The sequence below is a fragment of the Macrotis lagotis genome, chromosome 8, assembly GCF_037893015.1.
Source record: "Macrotis lagotis isolate mMagLag1 chromosome 8, bilby.v1.9.chrom.fasta, whole genome shotgun sequence".
In the NCBI taxonomy this organism is placed as follows: Eukaryota; Metazoa; Chordata; class Mammalia; order Peramelemorphia; family Peramelidae; genus Macrotis; species Macrotis lagotis.
In genome coordinates, this window is record NC_133665.1 from 177,987,087 (window position 1) to 178,005,807 (window position 18,721).

General features: G+C 35.6%; 1 protein-coding gene across 6 annotated transcripts in view; it reads left to right on the forward strand.

Annotated features, from left to right (window-relative positions):
• LOC141496388 (putative C-mannosyltransferase DPY19L2) overlaps positions 1-18,721 on the forward strand; it is a 152,829-nt gene that overhangs the window by 93,796 nt on the left and 40,312 nt on the right. For all 6 annotated transcript variants that reach the window (XM_074198914.1, XM_074198916.1, XM_074198918.1 and 3 more), the window contains 4 exons: positions 9,775-9,855; positions 10,550-10,651; positions 12,194-12,265; positions 14,957-15,006. In XM_074198914.1, the coding sequence (XP_074055015.1) occupies positions 9,775-9,855; positions 10,550-10,651; positions 12,194-12,265; positions 14,957-15,006 (305 nt within the window). The remainder of the gene's footprint in view (positions 1-9,774; positions 9,856-10,549; positions 10,652-12,193; positions 12,266-14,956; positions 15,007-18,721) is intronic.

The following is an 18,721-nucleotide window of genomic DNA, read 5'->3' on the forward strand; positions in this document are numbered from 1 at the left end:
AGAGGTTGAGCTCAGAGAGGAGCTAGAATCAAGAGTCAGGAGGATACTTGTGGTGGTACTCAAGAGAGGACCAGCATCTCTGCCATGTTGGTGTCGTTCCTCCACAGCGTTCACCTATGGCTCCAAGAGGCTGGAACATGTACAGTAGCCTCACCTGGGCCCAAAGGACACTGAAGCAGACTGATGTGGAGCGCTTAGAGTTATGTCAGCTGTGTAGGATGCCAAGGTCATCCACCACATCCTGGGTGTTCGCCAGTCTTCTTGACTTTTGTCCTGCCTCTGGACTTTGGTGTCTCAGCAAGAGAGGGAGGATGATGATTGTGCAGCTTGTCTCATTTCTGTCCGTTTGATGCACAAGTCAGGATAGCTCCATATAGGTCCTTGGGGGTCTTCAGTCACTGTGCCAACTACAAAGGATACAAAGAAAGGACAGAAACAATCTTGACCCTGAAGGAGCTCCCAATCTGATGGTGCCAGTAACATGCAGGTAAGGGAGAGGGTAGTACAGGAAGGACCTCTTAGAGAAGACTGGAATGAAGCTGGGGAAGTGAACAAGCCTAAATGATAGAGCAGGCATCTCAGGTGAGGAGAAACAGATTTCATTCAGTCTTTGGATCATTGAGGGCTATATCAAGCAGAGAGGGGTATGAGAAGACTGGAAAATGAAGAAGGGATTAGCTTATGTGGTGAGTAGATCAGACCCGAGCTTTAGAAATTTGACTTATGGGCTGATTGGATCATGGACAGGAGTGAAGAAAGATCAGGCAGGGAAACCAATGAAAAAAAAACATCAGAAATGAGGTAATAGGGGCCTCTGTCAGAGTGGAAGTAATATCTGAAGAGAGAAGATAACAGATTCATGAGGCTTTATGAAGATAAAATTGGCAGGACTTTGCCATTTTAGAGTGAAGAAAGAAGGATGATACATAGATTGAATGATGGTGCTCTCAACATCAGGGGGACAGTTAGGAACGGGGGGACATTTGGGGGCAAAGATCAGGAACTACATTTTGAGTATGTTGACTTTAAGAGATTTGCTGGAACCTTCAGAGGGTCACTTAAAGAAGGGAGTTAAGTGTAAGAAGATTGGAAAGACCAGATTATGATATGAAGGACTGTTGGTTGAATGGAAAATGGACTAGAGCAGGAAGAGACTGTCAGGAAGCTCAACTAGCAGATGAGTTATTTAGTTGAGACAAGAGAGGAGTTGTGCCAGGATAGTGGACATGTGATTATAGAGAAAGGGATACAGCAGGCACAGTGAGGGTGAGGAGAGCACTGGCCCTGAACTAGGACTTGAGTTTAAATCTGACCTCTGTCCAAGCTGTATGACCTTGGACAACCCTGCTTTCCTCACATCCAGGACCATATCCAGTCCTGAGTCTTATCTGGCCACTGGACCCAGATGACTCTTGAGGAGAAAGTGAGGCTGGTGACTTACATCATCTCCCTGATGTTGTGATCTTCAAAAATGAAGGGTAAAATATTATATTACATGAAGGTTAAAAACAAGACTTGAAAAAAGTTGCAGTTACAAAAATCATGAATAGAAATGCATGCTTATATGCAAAATGAATAGTATGATATAGAATTCTCCAGACCATTATAGAATTTGGCATCATGGAAGGTGATGTAGAGTGAAGGTAAAGATCAGGAGAAATTGGGTTGTTGGATTTTGTCAAGTAAGAATGTTCAAGAGAATATTAACATATTAGGAAGGAGAGGAAAAGTGAGCCAGATTCTGAATTTCTTAAGAAAGATGAAAGAATGAACCGATATTCAGATGATGACTAGAAAAAGGAGTTACCAGGATAAGTGGGATGAGCCTCCGAAAAAGCAAGGCTGCTAAGTGATCATGATAAAGAGAATCATACTCAGAATGGGAATGAGGATGGGGAACCCACCTGCTCTTCCACCTGGCTGGGTGCAGCCGTTTTTGAGATGAGTCTTCTGTACAGGAGAGATGGGACCCAGGGAATCAGGATCTTCCACTAAACTTGCTCTGATTTCCTTCATAGAGAGAAAGCCAATATTGCAACACTTCTCATTCTCCAGTCATATATCCTGTCATTGGTCACAGGGCAAGACTCTCAAACACATAATACCACCCAAGAAGTTACTATTTTAGGTGTGATTCATAGCTTCCTCTCTCTCCTTTCCTGCCACTCATCCTCTTTCTTTCTGGTACTCCAAACTTCCCTAAATTCATGTCTGGATCCTAAAATATAAGTGTACTTGGTTTCTCAAACAGCCTTTTTCTCTTCAACTTCATAGACATCCTGTTCATTTTTTTATTAAAGATATTATTTGAGTTTTACAATTTCCACCCATCTTACTTCCCTCCTCCCACCCCCCACAGAAAGCAATCTGTCAGTCTTTACTTTGTTTCCATGTTGTACATTGATCCAAATTGAGTGTGATGAGAGAGAAATCACATCCTTAAGGAAGAGACAAAAAGTCTAAGAGATAACAAGATTAGACAATATCTGCTTTTTTTCTAAATTAAAGGGAATAGTCCTTGAACTTTGTTCAAGCTCCACGGCTCTTTATCTGGATACAGGTGGCACTCTGCATTGCAGACAACCCCAAATTGTTCCTGATTGTTGCACTGATGGAATGAGCGAGTCCTTCAAAGTTGATCATCACCCCCATGTTGCTGTTAGGGTGTACAGTGTTTTTCTGGTTCTGTTCATCTCACTCAGCATGAGTTCATACAAATTCCTCCAGGCTTCCCCGAATTCCTATTCCTGCTGGTTTCTAATAGAACAATAGTGTTCCATGGCATACATATACCACAGTTTGCTAAGCCATTCCACAATTGAAGGACATTTACTTGATTTCCAATTCTTTGCCACCACAAACAGGGCTGCTATAAATTTTTTTGTACAGGTGATGTTTTTACCCTTTTTCATCATCTCTTCAGGGTATAGACCCAGTAGTGGTATTACTGGGTCAAAGGGTATGCACATTTTTGTTGCTCTTTGAGTGTAGTTCCAAATTTCTCTCCAGAAAGGTTAGATGAGTTCACAGCTCCACCAACAGATTTCCCACAACCCTTCCAACAATGATCCTTATCCTTTCTGGTCATATTGGCGAATCTGAGAGGTGTGAGGTGGTACCTCAGAGAAGCTTTAATTTGCATTTCTCTAATAATTAATGATTTAGAGCAATTTTTCATATGGCTATGGATTGCTTTGATCTCCTCATCTGTAAATTGCCTTTTCATATCCTTTGACCATTTGTCAATTGGGGAATACCTTTTTTAAAAAAAAATATGACTCAGTTCTCTGTATATTTTGGAAATAAGTCTTTTGTCAGAATCATTAGTTGTAAAGATTGTTTCCCAATTTACTACATTTCTTTTGATCTTTGTTACAATGGTTTTATGCATGCAAAAGCTTTCTAATTTAATGTAATCGAAATCATCTAGTTGGTTTTTGGTGATCTTCAACTCTTCCTTAGTCATAAACTGCTCCCCTTTCCATAGATCTGACAGGTAAACTAGTCCTTGGTCTTCTAATTTGCTTATAGTATTGCTTTTTATGTCTAAATCCTGTAAACATTTGGATCTTATCTTGATAAAGGGTGTTAGGTGTTGGTCTAATCTAAGTTTCTTCCATACTAACTTCCAAGCAGTTTTTATCAAAGAGAGAGTTTTTATCCCAATAGCTGGACTCTTTGGGTTTATCAAACAGCATATTACTATAATCGTCTCCTGCTTTTGCACCTAGTCTATTCCACTGGTCCACCACTCTATTTCTTAGCCAATATCAAACAGTTTTGATGACTGATGCTTTATAATATAATTTTAGATCAGGTAGGGCTAAGCTCCCCTCTTTTGCACTTTTTTCCTTTAAGTTTCTGGAAATTCTTGATTTTGTATTTCTCCTTATGAATTTACTTACACCTTTTTCTAACTCGTTAAAGTAATTTTTTGGAATTTTGATTGGTAGGGCACTAAACGGGTAGTTTAGTTTTGGTAGAATTGTCATTTTTATTATATTAGCTCTACCTATCCATGAGCAGTTGATATTTGCCCAGTTATTTAAATCTGATTTAATTTGTGTGAGAAGTGTTTTATAATTGTTTTCAAAAAGATTCTGAGTCTGTCTTGGCAAATAGACTCCCAAGTATTTTATATTGCCTGAGCTTACTTTGAACGGGATTTCTCTTTCTAGTTCTTCCTGCGGTATCTTGCTAGACCTATATAAAAAATTGGGGGATTTATGAGGGTTTATTTTATAACCTGCAACTTTGCTAAAATTGCTTATTGTTTCCAGTAGTTTTTTGGGTAATTTCTATGGATTCTCTAGGTAGACCATCATGTCATCTGCAAAGAGTGAGAGTTTTGTTTCTTCTTTCCCAGCTCTAATTCCTTCAATTTCTTTTTCTCCTCTAATTGCTGAAATTAGCATTTCTAATATAATATTGAATAGTAGTGATGATAATGGGCATCCTTGTTTCACCCCTGATCTTATTGGGAATGCCTCTAGCCTCTCCCCATTGAATATAATGCTTGTTGATGGTTTCAAATAGATACTGCTCATTATTCTAAAGAACAATCCATTTATTCCCATACTCTCTAGTATTTTTAGTAGGAATGGATGCTGTATTTTGTCAAAAATATTTTTCAGCATCTATTGATATGATTATATAATTTCTGATAGTTTTGTTGTTGATATAATTGAGTATACTAACAGTTTTCCTAATAATGAACTAACCCTGAATTCCTGGGATAAATCCTACTTGATCATAATGTATTATCCTAGTGATAACTTGTTGTAATCGTTTTGCTAAGATTTCATTTAATGTTTTATTTAATATTTTTGCATCTATATTCATCAGGGAGATAAGTCTATAATTTTCTTTCTCTGTTTTAACTCTTTTAACTCTTCCTGGTTTAGGTAACCGCACCATATATAGAAAGAGTTAGGCAGAGTTGCATCTTTCCCTATTTTTCCAAAGAGTGTATAGAATTGGAACCTTAAATGTTTGGTAGAATTCACTTGTGAAACCATCAGGCCCTGGAGATTTTTTCTTAGGTAGTTCAATGATGGCTTATTGAATTTCTTTTTTCTGAGGTAGGTTTGTTTAGGTAACCTGGGCAACTTGTATTTTTGTAAACATTCATCTATTTCACTTAGATTATCAAATTTATTGGCATAGAGTTGGGCAAAATAATTTTGAATTACAAATTCTAATTAATTAATTAAATTAATTAATTAATTATTAATTGTCTACTTATATATGTATATGTGTGTAATTATTAATTTTAATTAATTTAATTAATTAATTAGTTGCCTCCTCATGGGTGGTGAGTTCGCCTTTTTCATTTATGATACTAGCAATTTGGTTTTCTCCTTTCTTTTTTTTAATCAAACTGACCAGAGGTTTATCAATTTTATTGGTTTTTTCATAATACCAACTCTTGGTTTTATTTATTAATTCAATACTTTTTTGCTTTTGATTTTATTAATTTCTCCTTTAACTTTTAGAATTTCTAATTTGGTATTTAATTGGAGATTTTTAATTTGTTCTTTCTCTAATTTTTTTAGTTGCATGTTTAATTCATTGATTTCCTCTTTCTCCAATTTATTCATGTAAGCATTTAAAGCTATAATATATTCCCTGAGAGCTGCTTTGAGTGAATCCCATAGGTTTTGGTATTTTGTTTCATTATTGTCATTATCTAGGATAAAATGGTTAATTCTTTCTATAATTTGTTTTATGGTCCACTCATTTTTAAAATGAGGTTATTCAGTTTCCAATTGTTTCTGCATCTGTATCTCCTTGGCCAAATATTGCATATGCCTTTTATTGAATTGTGATCTGAGAAAGATGTATTCACTATTCATGCCTTTTTGCAGCTGATCATTAGGTTTTTATGTCCTAGTACATGGTCTTTTTTGTATAAGTTCCATGTACTGCAGAGAAAAAGATATATTCCTTTCTATCCCCATTCAATATCCTCCATACGTCTACCATATCTAGTTTTTCTGACAATCTGTTTACCTCCTTAACTTCTTTCTTGTTTATTTTGTGGTTCGATTTATCTAGATCTGAGAGTGAGAGGTTGAGATCTCCCACTAGCAGAGTTTTGCTGTCTATGTCTTCCTGTAGTTCTTTCAGCTACTCCTCTAAGAATTTGGATGCTATCTCTTTGGGTGCATATATATATATTCAGTATTGAAATAACTTTATTGTCTATGGTACCTTTTAGGAGAATTAAATTTCCTTCCTTATCTCTTTTAACTCTATTTTTGCTGCTGCTTTGTCTGAGATAAGGATTGCTACCCCTGCTTTTTTTCACTTCAGCTGAAGCAAAATATATTTTGCTCCAACCTTTTAACTTTACTCTATATGTATCTCTCTGCTTCAAATGAGTTTCTTGTAAGAAGCATATTGTAGGATTCTGGTTTTTAATCCACTGTGCTATTCGCTTACATTTTAAGGGAGAGTTCATCCCATTCACATTCAAAGTTATGATTACTAATTCTTTATTGCCCTCCATGCTATCTTCCCTCTGTTTGTAGTTTCCCCCTTCCCCCCTTATCCATATTTCCCAGTATTTTATTTCTGAATATCACCCCCTTCAGTGTGTTTTCCCTCCTTTATCACCCCCTCCCCTTTCATTCCCCTTTCCCTTTTTCCCTTTTCCCTTCCCTTTTGTTAGTTCCCCTTTTTCCCCCACTCCCCTTCCCTTTCTCCGTCCCCCTCCTCTTTCCCCCTTTTAATACTTGAAAGGTTAGATGTTTTTAAAGTTAACTAAGTGTGTATAAGTTGACTTTAAACCAGGTCTGATGAGAAGAAGATTCAGGTGTTTCTCATCTCCTTTCTTCCCCTGTATTGCCATAGGTATTTTGTACCTCTTAGTGTAATGAGATTTACCCCAGTCAATCCCCTCCCACCTCCTGTCTCTTTCCTGTCCCCCTTTTTAAAGGAGGTAGTGTTTTTTAGATCATTCTATCTGAGTCATAGAAAATTCTGAGTATCTGTCACTTCTGGCTAAGTACATTCTATCTAATAGAGTTCAAATTCTTAAAGAGTTATTAGAGTCTTTCTCCCAAGTGGGGTTAAAGCCAGTTACATCCATTGGATAGCAGTCTCATAGCTAGGTCATGAATGTCCATCACTTCTGGCTAGGTATATTCTCTCAGTTAGAGTTACAGTTCTCAAGATTTATGAGAATCTTTTTCTCCATGCTGGGATATAGCCAGTTTCAACTTATTGGATAGCAGGTTTTTTTCTTTTACCACCCCCCCTTTTTTTTTTACCTTTTCATGTGTCTCTTGAACCTCCTGTTTGATGTCCAAATTTTCTATTTAGCTCTGGTATTTTCATCAGGAATTTCTGGAATTCTTCCATTTCGTTAAATGTCCATTTTTTTTCGCTGGAAGAGAAGGCTCAGCTTTGCAGGATAGTGGATTCTTGGCTGCATTCCAAGCTCCCTTGCTCTTTGAAATATCTCATTCCAGCCCCTTAGATCCCTTAATGTTGAAGCAGCCATGTCCTGCATAATCCTTACTGTGGTTTCTTGATATTTAAATTGTTTCTTTCTGGCTGCTTGCAGGATTTTCTCTTTTATCTGATAGTTCTGGAGTTTGTCCACAACATTCCTTGGTGTTTTCATTTTAGGATCTTTTTCTGGAGGGGATCATTGTATTCTTTCAGTAACTACTTTGCCCATGATATCAGGGCAGTTTTCCATCACTAGATCCTGTAATGTTAAGTCCAGACTTTTTTTTTCTCTTCAATGTTTTCAGCAAGTCCAATAATTCTCAGGTTGCTTGGTTTTCTTATCCCTTGTTTCTGTTAATTAGCTCTGACATCAATATTTTTAAAGCCCATTTTTTTTATATTCTTGGATTTCAGTCTCAGAATTTTAGAATTGAAACCCTATCAACTTCAATCCCTTAATTTTAAAGCTGTTCTGGTAACCACAGTTTTTGTAAGTATACTGAATAATCAATATTCTTGTAGTTAGGAAACCCTGCTTGTGTGAGATCCTAGACAAGCTCCTTCAACAACTTGGGACTCAGGTTCTTCATCTGTAAAAATGAGATGAGAACGCTGTACTTGATGGTCTCTGAGGTTCTTTGCATAAATCTATGACATTATTATTTTGTTATTGTATTAATAATAAAGATTAGGCAACTGAATCTATTGAATATTGTTCTGGATGTAAATATAACACAGATCTCTAGTATTCTTTTCATTATACTGAAATTCATTACAGTCAGCAAAGGCCTGATGTTTCATTTAGAAATGTCATAAATATCATTTAAGATCAGTATCGTAGGAAGTGGTCTTGCTAAGTTAATATACCTTGGGAAGAATCAGACACTGTCTTATTCATGATATAAATTTGATTTAGTTAAAGTATAGTCATAATTGATTATTCAGTACCATTGGAGAACTGCTTAATTGTTTTCAGAATCCTAAACTTAAAAAATATTAACTGTTTTTTGTGTCAAGGTTCTGTTATGCTCTTATATACTTTCTTAAGGAAAGGTTAATAGACATAATTTAGCCTTTTCCTGAAGATTTTGAATCATCATTATGAACATAAATTTATTGGATTGTAATCTCGTGATCTATTTGAGTCACCGAAATTTATAAGGCTGCTGGTCCCTACAGTGAGTTGTTTTCTACTAAGCTGTCAGTATTTTAGTTTTGCTGTCTTCTCTTTCCACATCAAATCCTTTCATACATATCACTTCTTTCTACCCTTAAGTATACATGCCTCTAGGAACTCTCATACCTCCTCTCCCACTTTATTAACTTTTATCTTCTGTGGATTGGGAAACCAAGTAACTGATGTTATTAAAATTATTAAATGAAATATGGTAAGGTTGAGTAAGCCACATAGGGTTGGGTGGTTTATTTACAACTTCATAACTGTTTCAAGGATTGATGTTGTGGGAAGATTGATTTTGGGGTAATAAGAATGTTACAAGATGTAGCTAATTTAAAAAAGGATGGAAGTGTTTCCAGATCTTTTATCACATACTTTCTTTTAGGATTAAAATACAGCAAGTTGAAACGATTACTCCAAAGCCACACTGAAATTTGATTAGATTAGAATTTAGGACTTTAAGCTTCCACACCAGGTCTCTTTCTATTAGAAGAGAAAATAATTTATACTTGTACAATCTTTCTTTTTATTTTTACCCATTTGTTTGTTGGAAAGATAGATGATCTGTAAAGAATATCTGAAGTGATTGTTAATAAGATCATAATTGTCTAGAAAAATTTCTTTTTATATGTAAATCCTTATCCTAAAAAATATTAGGATTTTTCACTAAAGAAAATAGGATTATATCTTGGAGAAAACTCAGTTCCCTCTATACTTAGATATTTTTATTTTTTATTTTTTTATTTTTGATTTTTGTGAGGCATTGGGTTAAGGTCACATAGTAAGTATCAAGTGTTTGAGGCCATATTTGAATTTGGGTTCTCCTAACTCCAGGACTGGTTTTCTGTTCACTGTGCTACCTACAGCCCCCCTCAATACTTAATATAACCCAAATTTGGAGGAAATTATTTTATTATTATTATTAGATTAGAAGATATTTATTTTTAGTGCCTGTTAACAGTGTCCTACTTTTGCAATTCAGACCCCTAAGCAAAGGCTTCCCAGTTTACCACATCTAGAATTGCCCTTTGTATGCATTTGGAGTAACTGTAGTTTTCATTTGGCTTAGAAGGATATATTTGCTTGATTATCTGATGTGGGTAACTTTTAGTACCTGACTTTTATCTTTTACTTTGTAGCTAACTCAGTGTTTTTTTTGGTGGAGTGGAACAATCATTTTGAAAGCAATATTATCTCAACTCTTTGCTGTTTCAGATGATGTAAGTGATTTCTTCTAAATAGCATACAAGAGAATTTGATAGGCATTATTTCATGGTTGCTTCTCTCCTCTGACAATGTCACCATTCTTGTAGAGGCTAGACTATTGTAATAGTTTTCCTCATTGCTGTCCATCCTCCCTCCATTCAGCCACTCAAAGTCCAGTCACATCACCCCATATAATGTAAACTCCAGTGGCCCTCTGTTGGCTCCAGGATTAAGTATTTTGTACCTCCTTCCTTCTTAACTCCTTGATAGCTTCATTTCTTTTTAGAGACATTGGCCTGATGGCTATTCCATGAACAGGACCCTTCACCTCTCTGCCTCAGGGATTCTGCTGATTGATCCTGAATGACTGGGAGGCTCTGCCTTCCCCTTTCTACCTCCTGACCTCCCTATTTTCCTTTAAATTCCAAGAAAAATGCCTTCTTTTACCCAAAACATTCCCCAAGCCTTTTCAAGGGAGTATCTTCCCTTTGTTAACTATTTCCTATTTATCCTGTGTATTGCTTGCTTTTTAAATATTTGTTTGCTTATAGTTTTCCCCATTAGATTGGAAGCTCCTTGAGGGAAGAGATTATCTCTTGTCTCTTTTTATATCCCCATTGCTTAGCTCAGAGCCTAGAACATAGTTTACTTACTAAATATTTACTTAAATACTTGTTGATGGGTTGTTATATTTTATTTTTATACCAGATTCAACTTATTGACCTCATAACTGCCAGAATTTTAAGATACACAGATTTTGACACTTTAATGTATACTTGTGCTCCTGAATTTGACTTTATGGAAAAGGAGGTAAGAAATTTTTTTCCTATTTTTCCTTCCTTCAAGGGATTACAGGCATTTTTTCTATTATCTTTGATCCTAGACCCTTAGATCTGTATAGCTTAGTGATATTTGACTTAGTGACTGTATGCATTTTTACTCATTGAGAGGGAAAACTTTTCTTAGGAATTAGGTTTAATTGTAAAGAAGTTAGTCTGAAAAAGCAACAACTGTAGAGTATTTATGAAGAAATTCAATTTTATTTCAAATCTTATGAACTTGGAATTTTAGCAAATTGATAACTTATTTCCAAATACATTGTTAGCTTCTTGTAATGAATAGTAAAAATTAGTTCAAATAGAATTCGATACTAAATAGATATTGCTGATCTTGTAATAAAGCTCATTCAAGGGTTTTATATTTTTAACTATTTTTAATTTTTTTTGTTTTTACATTATCTGAGTTTCTCTTTCTCTTCCTTTCCCTCTTCCTCTTAAGAGTGTTATTAAACTTTAATATCTTAGAATCATGAAATTATAGTGGTGGCCTTTAAGTCTTCTTTACCTGCAAATACATATTTCTCAAATCCCTGTTTCATGAAGAATGTTATTTAGGCATTAGGTAAAGTGCAAGGTACAAATAATACAGAATCTTTGCCCCCATGGAGTTTATTGCCATTTACAATTGAGGAAATGAACATCTAGACCAGTAACCCATTTACTTTAAGGCACATAAATAAAAAACAGAATAAGAACCCAGGTTTCTTAATTTAATAGGATAAAAGGTTATTTTATTTATTGTGTTTCATTATATTTTAGAAAAGCAAGTTTTAAAGATTAACTGATTTTTTTCAGTAGTTGATATTTACTTTTTAGCTAAAGGTTCAATAATTTCATTATCTTAAGGAGTTCCCTACAGTCTTCCATGACTTCAAACTCAACTCATCACTTATTAGTTGAGTCCTAAGGAAAGGTTTGATATACATAGTGTTGAAGTCACACAGTGAAGTATCAGAGGTCGTATTTGCACTCATGTTTTCTTTACTAAAATCCATAAGGTTTGTTTATAACATTGTGTAGTATCTTAAGCTTGACGTCTTAATAACTTTTAGGGTCACTGAATCATAGATGTAGAGCTAGAAGGAACCTTAGAGACTAGCACTCAATCAGATTAACATTTCAAACACAAGATTTATGAATATTAATGACAATAAAGACTACTGTAGGTGATTGATCACTGACATTAGGCAAAGAAATTAAATAGTTATTCAAATAATAAAGGATAAAATCAAAATAGTGGAAAAGCTAAGCAAAGTTCTAGCTTTAGGTTTGATGGAATATTTCTGGCATTCTTAGTGATAAAATTAAGTTCTTTTATAACAGTTGGACTAGTTAAATTACTGTGTTACATCCAAGGAGATAAAGTAATTTCTAATCCTTATGTGGCATGGTCTTTTTTCTTACAGGAATTGTTACTGTGGTACTCATTAATGGAAAAATAATTCACTACTATTTCTCTGTTGGAAGTAAAATCAAATTCATAGACTCGCTAAAATTATTTGTTGTATTTCAGACTCCACTGAGGTACACAAAGACATTACTGCTTCCAGTTGTTGTTATGATTTCTTGTTTAATCTTTAGAAAGGTAGGTTTTCTTTTTTCAATTTAGACCCTTGCAGTTCTCCTAAATATCTGCACCTATAATGATAAATAAATTTTATTGGTTTAGGGACAAATGAACCTTTTTGGCTAAAAACAATTATTTACTTTTTAAAATCTTACACTCAACTTCCTTAGAAAGAACATTTTATCTTAAAGAAAATCTAATGTTTACCAAGTATAAGCCACAGCTACAGAGATTTCCTTTTAGTAGCTGTAAACTGTTTAGAACTAATATATATAATCCTTTTCTTATTCCACATGCTCAATACTATCTCAACAGAATAGAATCCCTTGAAATACCATGAAATTCAACTAACACAGTTTCTTGTCTTGTAAAAAAAATGTTATTAGAAAACCTAGTGAATAAGCCTAGTGAAAGATGAGATTGATGTTTTATACCTTTGTGGTAATTAATGTAGGGTGATAACATTTCTCCACCATATAGTTCTGTCGAAAAGTAGCTTCTATAGAAATAACTAAAGATAGTTCCCATCTTTCAATTATTTGTTGTTTTCCTGATTTTACACTTAAATGCTTTCAGGATGATCTTATTTGATCAGACATCTTGCCAAGCTATATGTATCTTATTTCTTCTTTCTCACACTCCTTGATTTACAAGGCAATATTCCTGGTAGTCTTCACCAAACATCCCTTACAAATGGGATCCTGTTCTAAAAGGTATTACCCTTGGTTGCCATACTTTTCTACTGAAAGCTAAACCATCTATTCCATCTAAAATTATCTTGATTCATTTATAAAATGTAAAACTGCTTGCCAGTGTTTATTTTCTGAAGTGGTAGAATCTTCTAGATATTTACCTGGATAGCCCCATTCTAAGAACCCAAAAGACTCCCCACATTGGACCTGAATTTTAAAGGTGGCTCTTCTTGTTAGAATATGGAGGGAGGACCCTGACAGATCTAGCCACAAGAATATCCATGGAACCAGAGTCATCCAGATTTTAGTATAAACCTCCAGTCTTGAGCAGATTCCCTTATAGGAAGATGCCTTTGTTCTTAGGAGGTACTTTTAGTCTCTCAGGAAAGACATTTGAAAGAGACCTTCTGTTGCTAAAATGCTAAAGTTAGGACTTTTTTTTTGACCTAACTGCATATTTTTTTATAAGAGCTTTGAATTTTTTTTGGTATTTTTCCCCCCTTGGGAGAGGAAGTAAATGTTTAATAATTGGAAAAAAATAAGAATTTTTGTAGAAATGAAAAATCTAAGGCAAAAAATGAAGTGATCCCTTCTAGAGATTAAGTGATTTGCACTGAATATATTTCATGATTTCAAAATAACCAGTTTTCTGTGGTGCATGCTTGCTTGAACACTGGTCTGTCAGTAGCAGACCTGAAGATTCCCTTCCAGGTCCAATTCTCAGCCCCTGAGAGAATCCCAAGGAGAATCATCAGCTATGTATAGAGGCAAGAGAGGGAGCAAGATGATGCCCAAGGCAGTGACTCTAGTCTGAGTGATTAGCTAGGAAGAGCTATGTCTTCTGTGGCCCAGACTGTGCTAAGATTTTCAGATGCGGAGGGAGACTGGCCAGAGAGACAGCAAGTAAGCAGACACATCCAGGGTCAGTGGAGGCTGGAGACTGCAGGACTGGGAAAGGCTTTCTGTAGAAGCTAGGACATGAGCAATAGGAAGGAAGCCAGGAAGCTGATGTGAGGAGGGAGAGCATTCTAGATGTGGGGGACTCCAGAAAGAATACCTGGAGTTAGAGATGGAGGGCCTTGCTCATGAGTGGAGAAGGCAGTGTCATTGGACCGAAGAATACATAGGTAGGAAGGAGAACAGGATATGAAGGGACCTGAATGCCAAATGAAAGATTTTATGATTGATCCTACAGGTGAGTGGGAGTGGAGCTTGAGTAGGGGGGTGATATGGTCAGATTTGTGTGTTAGGAAAAGCACTTTAGCTACTGAATTGAACATGAATTGGATTGTACAGAGTTGAGGGCAGACAGGCCCCTCCACCTTATTTCAGTGTTCTAGGTGTGAGGTGACAATGCCCTTGGCTCAGAATGGTGACTGTGTCTGAGGAGAGATGAGGGGAACATATATGAGAAATGAGTGAAGGTAGAATTGACAGGACTTGGCAGCAGATTAGAAATGAGGGAAGGGTGAGAGAATGAAGAGTCAAGAATGATACTGGAGAGTAGGAGAGTGGAAGTGCTCTCAATAGTAATAACGAATTTGGAAGGGGGAAGGGTTTAGGGGAAGAAAGAGGTCAGTTTTGTGTTTGTCTTAATGTCTACAAGACACACCTTTTGAGAGAGGGCAGCCAAGAAGTTAGAACTGGATATATTGATTTGAGAATCATCTTCATAGAGTTGATGACTGAATCAATGGAATCTGAGGACATCACCAAATTATGTGGAAGGAGAAGCTTAAAGTTCAGGGCTATTCTCATTTTATGCCCTGCCTAGCTCCAACTTTTGTATGACTTTGGGCAAGCCATATTAACTCTTGAACCTCAGTTTTCTAATCTATAAAATAAGATTTTCTCACCTGCAGGTTGTTGTAGAAATCAGATGACATAATCTATGTGAAAGGGCTACGGAAAAAATGTAATTAGCCACATTTGTAAACTTTTTATCTTTTGGACTTTTAATTTAGAAAATTGTTAAGGACTACTTTAAAAAGGTCTTAATCTTGGATTCTGTTCATAGGTGATTCCTGAAATTTTATCTGTGTTAACTGGAGAAGAAACATTTTGCAGGTAGTTAAATATATGTGTATATATTTTTCCATTTGTACATATTCTCAGCTAATAGAAATAATTTTTGATAGCTCTTTGAATAATTCTGACACTTTAAAACTAACCCTAATAACTAGACAGGAGACATGTGCCAAACTTGAAAATTGATCCTAGTCTTTGTTTTGCTTTCCTATGTGGATTTAGATTTGGATTTGGATTTGCATCTGCTAAGGAAAGTGCCACATGTATACAAATAATCATACTGCTAGGCAGGGAATTTGGCAGGTTATTTTAAAAAGTCAGAACAGGACATCATCCTGGGAATATCTGAAGGTTGGATCTGCACTGGATCTGAAATGAAAGTCAGACAAAATGAACTGCTTCCTATATTATACCATGTGTAGGATGGCTAGAGACTTATTTAAATCTTTATTGGATTTTTTTCTTTTAAATAACCTTTATTGTTAGGTTTTTATTTGTTTTATAATAAAATTTCATTTAAGTATATATTTCTCACATTATTAAATTCTTTAACATTTTGTCTGAATTACACACACATATGTATAAAGAGAGAGTATTTTTGATGATCTTCTGAATGTTACTGATAAATTTAAAAGATCTGAAAGAAAGAATGTCTTAGTAGAAGCCTGGCATTGACACTGATTAAATGTGTGATCCTGGGAAAGTTCTTTTTCTGGAAACTCTTAAAAAAACTTGTGGTTCAATTCTATGTGACATATTTTAGCTAATGGTAAACTGTAGTGGAACTTGACCGGGAGTAAGCAACCTGAATGAAGAATAGTCTAGAGACTATGCCCTATAAGAAGCAGTTAAAAGAACTAGCTATGTTTAGAGAAGATGTGGGAAGGGAGGATTAATATTTTCTTCTAGTATTTTAAAGGAAGAGTTTTGTTCTAGTTGACTCTAGAATACAGAACTGTCACAACCTATTGGAGAGCTAACAGCTTTCTCACTTGGATTCCTCAAGGGGCCCAGTCCTCAACTAGAGGCTGTTCCAGAGGCCCCTGAATACTTCAAAACCCTGACTTGGGATGATAGATAAGTCTGTAGAGGTGGGAAAGGACAGGAATCTATTGGATCTCAGCCCAGACATGCTAGGAGAGGTGAAATATGATGAGAGCCAAGGAAAACAAGGCCAGAATCAAAGAGGGCCTAACCAGCCAAGAGATCATGAGGAGGCACAAAGTCCCCAAATCAGAAAGTAAGGCTACAGATATGAGTAAACAGAAGGCAGAAAACACTCTGAAGAATTATTGTGGGTTAAAAGACAACTGAGAAATAAAACCAGAGCAAGAGAATAATACTTCATATTACTAGATAAGTAGAGTCTCAGAGGGGAAAAAAGGGTACTTGTTCCAATAAGCCACAAAAAGTACCTGGAAGAAATGAAGACATAAAGATGAAATTATAAGGTAAAGGAAGAGTTCTGGAGGTAAGAATTGAAAACAGAATGAATAGCTTAGAAAGAAGTTGTAAAACTTTTAGCTAATAGCAGTCTCTGAAAATCAGAATGAAGCAAACTCAGTGAGACAGAAAATAGAACAGTCAGACAATAAATAAGCATTTATTAACTACCTACTAGCAAAACCAAAGATTTAAAAAATAGAAGAAAATATGAATTCCCTACTATCAAAAACAACTGACCTGGAAGACAGGTCAAAGAGAGATAATGTAAGAATCATTCGACTCAATGTAAATCATGAACTGACAGCAAATAACCATAGATACTATATTTCAAAAATATATATAAATAGAAAATGGTTAAATCTTAATGGAACCAAAGGACCGATTGAAATAGAAAGAATCACCTAGTCACCTCTTAAGACACTCTAATTGAAAACTTCCAGGATGCTGCAACCAAAATACAGAGCTGCCAGGTCAAAGAAAAAAATACATAAAAAGAACTGTAGTCAGGACCAAGATTAAAGTTGGCAGGGAGTAGAATATGAATCCTTAATGGAAGAGAGGACTGTGAAGTGGTATGTATCCCTTTCAAAAGTAAGAGGCCTTGGAGATAGTTTTATTCCATTTTGATGGTTTTAAGGTAGAAAAAGGGTAGAGCTCATCAGTGTAGTTCAGTTAACATTTATTTAGCACCTTGTATGTGCCCAGGGCTGTGTGAAGTACTGGGGAAACAATAAGAAAAAAAATAGCTCCCTACCCTCAAGGAGCTCAGTCTCTTAGGATAAGGCAATTCATACAAGGAACAAGGGAAACAAGTTTTTGAGATTTTACTGGTTCTCAAAGTTGTACAAAAAAAGTATGAAAACATGGAGAAAGGGGGTGTGAAGCATATGGATCACATGGTCCTCATTTGAATTGGATAGAAGACAGTTGAGCATATGACAAAGTCTTTGTGTTTAAATTCAATAGATTTTCCTGGAAATAGGCAAGGGCCTGTGGTCTGAGTGCAGATCAAGTTGGGGCTGGGAATCCTAAGCTGGGAATCTCAAAAGGGGTTTTGATGAGTCCAAGAGAAGGAAGGCAGGGGAGTAGAAGGTGATCATGTGCAAATTATAGTTGGTTAATAGGACTTGTGTTCCTTTTACCTTCTTTAAAGAGAACAAAGATAGGAAAAAAGAGGACAAATAGATTAGAAAGTGGATACCAGTGTTGCTTATAAGCAACACAGTGATAATGGGCAGTTGCAGCAGAATTTGTCATCCTTCAGGCCAACTCCAAAAGGCAGAGGTCATGATTTCAGATAAGGCAACAATAATAAAAAGAAAGGAATTAAATTATATTTAAATGCATAATGAGATAATATAAATACTCTATACACTAAATGGCAAAGTCCCTTTAGTACTTTTAGGAAATTTAACCAATTATAGGGAGAAACTTTATAATGGTTGGGAGACCTCATTGTTCCCCCTTTCAGATCTAGATAGATAAAAAATAAACAAGAAATACGATAAGTAGATGTGGTGATTACTGAAATGAGTGGGAACAGAAAGGAGTATACATATTTCTTAGCTGTTTAAGACATAATAGGACACTAAAAAGGAAGCTTTAATCGCATAAGAAACATAAGTGTAGTTAAAATTAGAAGGAAACAGTTAAGGGGAAAAAATCTTTGCATCAAGTTTCTCTAATAAACATCTGATCCAAAATATATTAGGAGGTAACAGTAAATTAGAGGAACATGGGAAAAAAAATTACCTGTCACATTTATGGGGAAGGGAAGAGTTCTTGACCACACAAGTCAGAGAGGTTCATAAGAAGTAAAATGGGCAATTCTGTTGTATAAAGTTTTTTCACTGACAGAATCAATGGAAATAAAATTAGGAGAGAAGCAGGAAATTGGGAGGGAGGAGAATCTTTGGAGTAAGTTTCTCGGATAGTGTCTTATAAGAGTCAAATTTGTATAAAATAAGAGCCATTCCCCCAGGAGTCAAAGGATACTAAATAAATCCAAGAAAAAAATGCATTCAGAGGAATAAATTCAAGCTATCAGTAAGTTGAAAAATTTTAATATATTCTGTTCCATAGGGTGGATAGGTGGCACGGTGAATAGAACACCGGCCTTGGAATCAGGAGTATCTGGGTTCAAATCCGACCTCAGACACTTAATAATTACCTAGCTGTGTGGCCTTGGGCAAGCCACTTAACCCCATTGCCTTGAAAAAAAATCTAAAAAATAAATTTATTCTGTCTCAGAAATGAAAGATAATTGATCTTATTTTACTAGATAAGATAATCTTATCTTACTAGATAA